Source organism: Trichosurus vulpecula, chromosome 5 (genome assembly GCF_011100635.1).
Source record: "Trichosurus vulpecula isolate mTriVul1 chromosome 5, mTriVul1.pri, whole genome shotgun sequence".
NCBI classification, from domain to species: Eukaryota; Metazoa; Chordata; class Mammalia; order Diprotodontia; family Phalangeridae; genus Trichosurus; species Trichosurus vulpecula.
Window position 1 is genome coordinate 281,036,197 of NC_050577.1, and position 10,173 is coordinate 281,046,369.

At 38.7% G+C, this 10,173-nt stretch overlaps 1 protein-coding gene across 1 annotated transcript; it reads left to right on the top strand.

Moving 5' to 3' along the window:
* Nucleotides 1-4,001: 4,001 nt before the first annotated feature.
* On the top strand, nt 4,002-4,649 carry LOC118851873 (60S ribosomal protein L7-like). The gene has a single exon (XM_036761445.1). The coding sequence runs from the start codon at nt 4,002-4,004 to the stop codon at nt 4,647-4,649; it is 648 nt and encodes a 215-aa protein (XP_036617340.1).
* Nucleotides 4,650-10,173: the final 5,524 nt, after the last annotated feature.

Genomic DNA, 10,173 nt, shown 5'->3' on the forward strand with positions numbered 1-10,173 from the left:
CAAGATGGTGTCTGGAAAACAAGGACTTGCCTAGCGCTCTCCCCCAGGACCCTCCAAACACCGATAAAAAATGGCTCTGAACTAATTCTAGAACTGCAGAACCCACTAAATAGCAGAGGGAAGCAGGGCTCCAGCCCAGGACAGCCTGGATGGTTGCTGGGTAAGGTCTATTGCACCCTTCTGGGAGTGGAGCAGAGCAGAGCCCAGCATGAGCTGCACCCACACCAGCCACACCGGGAGCCAGGCAGAACAAGCTGTAGCACCCTGAATCAGTGAGCTGCGGCAGTTACCAGACTTCTCAACCCACAGACACAAAAGACAACAGAGAAGGTTAGTGGGAAAAACTGGGGGACAGAGTGAAAGGAGTTTGCAGTTCTGCCACTGACACCGGGGCAGCAGAGGTGGTGCAGCTACAGCTGTAGTTGCTTCTGGCCCCAGGCCCACCTGGTGGGAGGAATTAAGTGGCAGATCAGAGCTGGAGTGCAGAGCCTGCTTAAGATCTGAGTCCAGTCCCAGTTGGCAGTTCTTGGGGGAGGAGGAGCACTGGTGTGGCAGAGGTTGCTGTATAGAAATAGCTCTGAAAGCAACAGCACACCCCCTCAAGTTTGGAACAAAGTACTCTCTACTCTACAAGCAGTCATACCCCAACGAAAAACGCAAGGGTCAAGGAGTTGGCTGGGAACATGGCCAGGCAGCGAAAACGGACTCAGGTTCAGAATCAGACTTTGGAATCTTTCTTTGGTGGCAAAGAAGTCCAAAACATACAGCCAGAAGAAGTCAACAAAGTCAAAGAGCCTACATCAAAAGCCTCCAAGAAAAACATGAACTGGTCCCAGGTCATGGGAGAGCTCAAGAAGGATTTGGAAAAGCAAGTTAGAGAAGTAGAGGAAAAATTGGGAAGAGAAAAGAGGGTGATGTGAGAAAACCATGAAAAACAAGTCAATGACTTGCTAAAGGAGATCCAAAAAATACTGAAAGAAACAACACCTTAAAAAATAGACTAACTCAAATGGCAAAAGAGCTCCAAAAAGCCAATGAGAGGAAGAATGCCTTGAAAGGCATAATTAGCCAAATAGAAAAGGAGATCCAAAAGACCACTGAAGAAAATACTACCTTAAAAATTAGATTGGAGCAAGTAGAAGCTTGTGACTTTATGAGAAATCAAGATATTATAAAACAGAGCCAAAGGAATGAAAAAGTGGAAGACAATGTGAAATATCTCATTGGAAAAACCATCGACCTGGAAAAATAGATCAATGAGAGATAATTTAAAAATTGTTGAAGTTCCTGAAAACCATTATCAAAAAAAAGAGCCTAGATATCATCTTTCAAGAAATTATCAAGGAGAACTTCCCTGATATTCTAGAGACAGAGGGTAAAATAGAAATTGAAAGAATCCACTGTTTGCCTCCTGAAAGAGATCCCAAAAAGAAAATTCCTAGGAATATTGTTGACAAATTCCAGAGCTCCCAGATCAAGGAGAAAATACTGCAAGCAGCCAGAAAGAAACAATTTGAGTATTGTGGAAACACAATCAGAATAATACAAGATCTAGCAGCTTCTACATTAAGGGATTGAGAGGCTTGGAATATGATATTCTGGAGGTCAATGGAGCTAGGATTAAACCAAGAATCACCTACCCAGCAAAACTGAGTATCATGCTCCAAGGCAAAATATGGATTTTCAATAAAATAGAGGACTCTCAAGCTTTCTCAGTGAAAAGACCAGAGCTGAATAGAAAATTTGACTTTCAAACACAAGAATCAAGAGAAGCATGAAAAGGTAAACAAGAAAGAGAAATCACAATGGACTTACTAAAGTTGAATGTTTACATTAGGGTAGCTGAAGGGAATATACACACACACATACATACATACATGTATATTATATATATATACATATATACACACACATATACATACATACATACATATATATGTATATATATATGTATACACATAGAGGGCACAAAGTGAGTTGAATATGAAGGGATGATGTCTAAAAAAAATCAAATTAAGGAATGAGAGAGGAATATACAAAAAGTGGGAGAAAGAGAGAGATAGAATGGTGTAAATTATCTTGCATAAAAGTGGCAAGATAAAGCAGTTCTGTTGGGAGGGAAGAGAGGGCAGGTTAGGGGGAATGAGTGAATCTTGCTCTCATTGGATTTGACCTGAGGAGGGAATAACATACACACTAAGTTGGGTATCTTACCCCACAGGAAAGGAGAAAGGAGATAAAAAAATGGGGATGATAGAAGGGAGGATAGATAGGGGAGGAGGTAATCAAAAGCAAGCACTTTTGAAAAGGGACAGGGTCAAGGGAGAAAATTGGATAAAGGGGGATAGGCTAGGAAGGAGCAAAATATATTTTGTTTTTCACAACATGAGTATTGTGGAAGGGTTTTGTGTAATGATACACATGTGGCCTATGTTGAATTGCTTGCCTTCTTAGGGAGGGTGGGTGGGGAGGGAAAAGGGGAGAGAATTTGGAACTCAAAGTTTTAAAAGAAGATGTTAAAAAAATTTTTTGCATGCAACTAGGAAATAAGATATACAGGTAATGGGGCATAAATATCTATCTTGCCCTACAGGAAAGAAAGGGAAAAGGGAGTGGGGGCAAGTGGGGTGACAGAAGGGTGGGCTGACTCGGGAATGCGGCAATCAGAATGTACGCCATCTTGAAATGGGGGGAGGGTAGAAATGAGGAGAAAATTTGTAATTCAAACTCCTGTGAAAATTAATGCTGAAAACTAAAAATATTAAATAAATAATGATTTAAAAGAAAAAAATAAAAAAATAAAAGTGAGTCCCCCAAACAGAAAAACACATTGGCAAAATATAACACAACAGTTCAACCTATTATCTCTTCCCATTCATGCCCTTATTGTTTCTGCTGAGTTTGTGCAATGACATATGTAGTTAACTATGAAGTGGGTTAACCATGTTTCTCATAATAACTGGCTTAAATACACGGAAGTAGAAAAGTAAACACACTCTTAAAAATAGAGATAACTTTCAGGAAATAGGGACATCCTCTCCCACAAGAAAGAGGAAATAAAGGACAAAAAAAGGGGGCAGGGGAGAGGTATAGCTTTTTGTGAGAATACAGTCTAAAGAGGATAGGGGTGGAGGATGATTCAGTGCCATAGTCCATTCTAAGATCTCTAAACTTTTAATCTACTGTTCTTGTAATCTGTCATAAAGATGTCACTGAATAGGGGCTGTTCAGGGAGGAGTAGCACCTCTGGTGTCAGGGCTTGGTGAGCCCTTTTCAGGGCTTCTTTCCACCTTTGGTGTCCACCTGCCACCAACCTTGACATGGTTCCAAGAAGCTGTAACGTGCTCAACAGCCACACCCCAGTAAGCCATTTCAGCAGACAGGTTAAACTAAGTAACCATCAGGCTTCAAGCCCATTGATGAGTTAGGGGGGTGTCTGTCCCAAGCATGCAAAGACCTCCCCCAGTAGAAGGAACAGATGTGAGCAATTTGTTCCAATGGGTATGGATGGTAAAAGCGGGCACTATGGAATGCTTAGAGCTTGGTTGGACATTGAAAACACCAAGGTCACCCACTGCATCCGGAGCCATTAACGGTCATCTTAACTTTTGTCTTGCAACTGAACTCTGTAACTCTGGAAGAGAGAGTGAGGCTGATAACTTTGTTCAACTCTGTCTCACTTAAATCCAATTCACACAAAAGTCAAGCCCTCACTCCATGGTAACACTGATCTTTTTTGAATATGAAGGACAAATAATAACAAGAAGAAGGATGTCCTGGCTGCCACTGTACTCCCTGTCTCTTGCTACCTCAGTTTCCAGCTATATGCCTTGTCAAAGTGGCTTCGACAGAAGTCTCTTTTCTGTGTGCTTGCCTCTCAGGCCTAAAGTTGTTTTTTTTCCCCAAAACTACTTGTTTGGTATGATTTTTTCCCACAATATCTTAAGACGATAGGAACCATCTTAGAATGAAAATACTGGGCTCTTTTTCCAGCCAGAATCATGGAAGACGTAGAAGAAAAGAAGAAGCTACCATCTGTTCCAGAATCCCTTCTGAAAAAGCAAAAGGCTTTTGCAATACTGAAGGCCAAATGCTTGAAGAAGAAGATGGCTATTAAAAAGCTCAGTAAAATACGGAGAAAAGTTATCTATGAAAAAGCTAAAGCCTACCATAAGGAGTACAGACAGATGTACAGGAGTGAAATCCGGCTGGCTAGAATGGTACGCAAAGCTGGCAACTACTATGTACCTGCTGAACCCAAGTTAGATTTTGTGATCAGAATCACAGGTATCAATGGTGTTAGCCCAAAGGTCCGAAAAGTACTGCAACTTCTTCGTCTTCGCCAAATCTTCAATGGCACTTTTGTTAAACTTAACAAGGCTTCTATTAACATGCTGAGGATTGTGGAACCATACATTGCATGGGGGTACCCAAACCTGAAGTCTGTGAATGACTTGATTTACAAACGTAGTTATGGCAAAATCAAGAAACAGAGGATTGCCCTGTTGGATAATGCCCTCATTGCAAAATCTCTTGGTAAATATGGAATTATCTGCATGGAGAATTTGATCCATGAGATCTACACTGTTGGCAAGCATTTCAAAGGTGCCAACAACTACCTGTGGCCCTTCAAATTATCTTCTCCATGAGGCAGAATGAAGAAAAAGACTACACATTTTGTGGAAGGTGGAGATGCTGGTAACAGGGAAGACCAGATCAACAGGCTTATTAGAAGAATGAACTAAAGGTCTCTACCATGATTATTTTTCTAATGGTCTGTTAATAAAAATGCCTGTGATAAAATTGAAAAAAAAAATGAAAATACTGAGTGATTTCTTCCCTGACAAAGAAACATCTAACAGTATCCTGATCTCCTTGAGAACACTAATGAACACTATACACATATCAAAATTATGAAAACTTCCTTGAAAGATATAACATAGAGAAGCTTAATCAATGATCCTCTTCTCATTAATACCAAACTCTAAAACATGGAAGGAAACACAGGCTTTCCAAAAGTATTTATTACTATGTTAGAAGAGATCAAGCTTAGCATGCAAGTAAAACAATTAAATCCTTATATGTAGATGTTATATGTTTTTGTATGATATTGTGCTGGTTACATGAAGCCCCAGCACATTGCCTTACCTCTTTGACAAGATACATATCCACTTTAAAAAGTCAGGTATTACCATCCACACAGGAAAAAACAAGAGTATGAAGAGGAAGAGCCAGCATAGTATACTGGAAAAGACAATCGATTTTGCATAAGAGGAACTGGATTTAAATCCCATTTCTGCTACTTACTACTTGAGTGACCTTGGAAAAGTCACATAACTTCTTTGGGTCTCAGGCTCCTAATCTATAATGTGAAAGTATTTCTCTAGATGAACTCTGGGTTCGCTTCCAGTACTAAATCTATAACCCTATAACTCTACTAATGTCTACTATTACGACATACCTAGATGGATGACCTTGACCACATATATTGATCAGACATTGCAAATGGATAATTATTTGGGCTTGGACTTAATAAGGCTGAATTGTTTTATGAAATTACAAGATTATTTTAATGGCTTCATATTCTTCTTTGAAACCAAGGCCTACCTTTTTAATACCAATGTTCTACCAATTGTAGTCATAGCTATGTGTTATAGAAAACTATAGTCTCTGAGGATTTGAGAATCATTCAAAGAGAAATGAATATCGTGGGTTTGAGCAAGCTACGTCACACTATAGACAAGGAATTATAAAGAACAAGAATAAAGGATGCCATCAAAGAAATGTATGATCCCCAAAAGAAGATAAGCTGATGATATAGATAGACTGAGAGCTGTCCAGTGGATACTCTGTGTGTTCTTCTGGTAGCCTAGAAAAATAAAAAAGTGATTAAAGTCCTTGCATGTTGAGGAAATGGACAAAAGTCACAGAAGAAGTGCAGGTATAACTGAGTTGTGAGGAGAGGTAATGTCATAGTATCATTGGATTATCAATCTAGAGCTGAAATGAACTCAGAGACAATCTAGTACAACACATTAATTTTACAGAGAAGGAAGCAGAGACCCAGGAAGGTCAAGTTATTTTCTCAAGGTCACCTAGGTCATAAGAGTGACAAAATCACTGATCTATTTACATTTATATTAATTGAGCTTCCACAGTATCTAGCTTAGTGTATTGCACATGGGAGGTACTTAATATATGCTTATATGCTTATTATATTGGATTGATGATAATAGTGTTGAGGTTTCTTTAATGATTTTATTATTCCAATAATTCCTAATTTTCATTATTTTCTCTGACCTGTTTCCTTAGGTCACATTGAGAGAGAGGGAGGGAGAGAGGGAGAAGAAGAGAGAGAGGGAGAGAGAGAGAGAGAGAGAGAGAGAGAGAGAGAGAGAGGGAGAGAGAGAAATTGTCATACCTATCCCTATATCAACTGGGCCACTCACAGTGAACTTCTTTTGTCAAGGGTAATCTTGTTTTTGATTAATCATACTTTTGAGATGTGCTAGAAGGTGGGAAAAACTAAAAATGGCTGGCTTTATATTGGGCATAAGAAGGAGAAGCAAGCAATTGTGTTGCCATTATGACAGAGTAAAAGAAACACTTGGACTTTGCATGCACTGTTTTTTCTTCCTGTCAAAATGTATGTTTTTTTTTTCTCTCACAGGCATGAAGAGGGAATGTTTTTTCTTTGTACACTGCATGTGGGTGTATGGGTAAATGTTAGCTTTGTGCCCTGTTTGGGTCCATTAAAAGTTATACACCATGGCGATGTATAAACAAGGGGTAATCAACTGTCCATAGCCAAGGGAGGTTTGAAGGAGCACAAGGAAATGGCACATTATGTGCCAAAATATAATTTGGGAGTTTTAATTGCCACGTTACACTTTAGAGAAATGTAATACCTCCCTAAGAGGTGACCAGTTCAATCACAGATAATGTGAGACTTCTTAAATCTGTTGGTTTATTTTATTGAACTGTCCCCACCCACCTTTTACTCTTTGTTATAAAGAATGGCTCCCTGGGAGGGATAGAGATGGATACATTGAGAAATGTAGGCGATAAAAAAATAAAAGCTATAAATAAAATTGTCTTAAGAAAAGGAAATACTAAGAGATATATTTGTTGAAAGAATATATTAAGAAAAAGAAGGAATGACCAGGTCATTTTGGTTGGTTAGTATCTTAAAAGATTGGGGGCCCAGGGGTAGCCATTTGCACCAAAGTGCTCCAATATTTTTCTAAGAGCAAAAGCACTTTTCATTTGCCTGCCCCAGTGTAGCTCCTTGAAGTAAGAGCCAAGTGTGGTAAGTCAGTCCTGGAAGAACTGGCAAGCCCCAGAGGACATCAAGCCCCTAAGTGCATGTTGTTTGTTGAAGAGCAGGTCTGGCCACCGGGGGTGAGAGGTGGGCTGGTAGAGGTGTGCTCTCTTTGGGTCAGAGAAGGAAATGTTTTTTCAGAACAATTTAAAAGAGGAACATCAAGAAAACTACTGTTTGGTTCAGTTCTGAAGTCTGCATTAGTGACATATTTGGAATAAATTTACTATAATGTTCTTAAAGAGACAGAGATCATAAAGCCAATAGAATTTTAAATTCAAAATAATTTTCCTGGTTGGGATTAATATGTCTTTGAAAAGCAGGTACAGCACATCCTGATTCTCCCCCTCCCCCACTACGAGGCTATTTGAAAATTTTATTTGGTTCTTAAGTTGTTTTTGTGTGAAACCATTGGGGCCACAGTAGGTACCTTTCTCATGTTTATTAGACTTAACAAATTTATTTATCTAGAGGTTATTTTTAGGTAAAAATTCCATTTTGTCACAGCCATGAGGCACTCTTAGCTTGAAATTTGAGACTAATCATTGAGCAAATCAACTTGTAAACGCTGCTGAAGCTTGCTCTGTATTTATTTTGAAAGCACAGTATGATCCTCCCCCACTCTCCACTCTTCCCTCAGAAACATCCTGCAGAATGAATGTCAGATAGTCATAAACTGGAAGCTGGAAATATAGGGATCCAGTTGGCTAACCAAAATAAATCAATGGATCTTCACTCAAGTCTCACTGTGTAATTGGCATAAATTTCAGTACAATTGACTGACACTTGTATAAACCTCCCTTCCTCCCTCTCTCCAGCTCCAAGCTGCTGAAGACTTTCTCCCCCTAGCTGGTTCAGCTCCATTTACAATCTGTGCCAAGTCTCCCTGATTATGCCTTAGACTTAGGGCTTCTCAATTTCAAAGCTATGCATACCTTTACTACCAAAGCTATGCATACCTTATTTCTTTTAAACCAACATCACTTTCCAGATGGATCTAATCTCTTAGGACCTTTCTCAAAAAATTGTTTTTCTGTTGTCTCCTGTCTATTCCTATATTTGCACTTCTTTTCCATCTATCCCAGGCACCTGGAGTTGTTTACTTGTTTGAGATCATTGCATTCTTGTTCTCTCTGTCTTCTAAAATTGTTCCATCTAATAATCCTGGAGTTCAAAAGACCATCAAGTTCTTTCTCGAAGTATAGTAACTCTTGTGCCACTGCAAAAGACATTCAATTCAATTTGAAATGCATTTAAGTACCAAATGTGCCAGATACTGGCAGACACTATTCTAGGCACTAGGAATATAAAGATTTAAAAACCAGCACAATTCCTTCTGTCAAGGAACTAACAGTATAAATCTAAGAGGGAGGAATAAGACAATTACATAAGTATGGTGCTAACTAGACTTTGATAAGGAACAAAGGAAAGGTCCAGAAAAGTGTTATAAGAAGTGTGAGAAAAGAACAACACATTTTAGCCAGGGAAATTAAGGAAGGTTTCATGAAGTGGCACCTAATTGTTGAGATTTTAGAGATTTCAGTAGCCAGAGATGTAGGAAAAAAGGTGTTTCAGGACTGAGAGCAGACAGAATGCATGGATCAACAGAGGTAGAAGAAAGGACATGAAGAATAAAGAACAGTCAGTAGTCCAATTTATTTCCTATGAAGGGGAAGATATTTCAGCAGGTTAGGAAAGGAGGATGACACCATCTTAAATGCCAAATGAAGTTTGTATCATATTCTTTAGGGCAGGAGTCTTCAAACTTTTTGAATTGGGCATACCTATCAGATTTTTTTTTAAATAAGAGATGTACCCACAGAGCATGCATATTTAACTACTACTGTACTAACGTATTGTGTCCCTTATAAATATGCACAAAAGAAATTTCCAAGTGTGAAATTAAGATGAATTCAATATTTTTGAATATCACTTTAATTTTATTTATTAATTTTACAAAAAACCTTTTTGACCTTGAAAGTGATTAAGTATGCTTCTTTAAGGGAAACAACCCCAATAAGGAAGAAAGATACAATTTGCCTGAAGAGACTGATGTGGATGCACATTTTTTAAATGTGCAGAAGATGGACACAAGACTAGGAAACATAGGATGAATATGAATGTGACATTATTCTGCAAAAAATACTGCCCAAACTGCTTAAACCCTGAATAAGCTGAGCCTCTTGAGATAACAAAAAAGGAATTTTAAAAGATTTGTTTTGGGAGAAAAAGAAGAATTAAAGAAGGGATAAGACCATTTTTGGGGAGGAATATGGTAATGATAATAGACAAGAAAGAGAAGGAATAGCTATTCAATTATTATGTTGCTTCTGTTTTCTCTGCCAACAAAATGGACTTATTTCAGGGTTCCACACTGGCTAGACAGAACAAAAATCACTAATGGGGAGCTGACACCCAAGACAGATAAGGAAATAGTAAGTGTGCACCTCACAGCCTAGTTGCCTTTGATACATTCAACTCATCTGGCTCAGATGCACTGCATCTTCAGGTACTGAAAGAACTGACAAACATTACTTAAGAGCTACTATCAGAGATATTTGAAAGTTCATGGAAAATGAGAAAGATGCTGCGAGGCATTCCAAACATCCCAAATTTTCAAAAAGGGAAGAGAAGAGAAATATAGGCAGGTCAACGAGCTTCACTTTTTTTCCCGGGAAAATTCTACAATAGCTTATTTAAGAGATGCTTGGCAAACTTTAGAAAGGGAAATGCTGACTAAAAAAAACAAGCACGGTGTCATCCAGATGAGGCCATGCTAGATTAACTCAATTTCTTTTCTTGACATCACTACTAAATAAGTAAATGAGAAGAATGCTGCGGATATAGCTTTA

Excerpts from the sequence above, each read along its gene's own strand:
- LOC118851873 (XM_036761445.1), top strand. The coding sequence starts at position 4,002 with ATGGAAGACGTAGAAGAAAAGAAGAAGCTACCATCTGTTCCAGAATCC.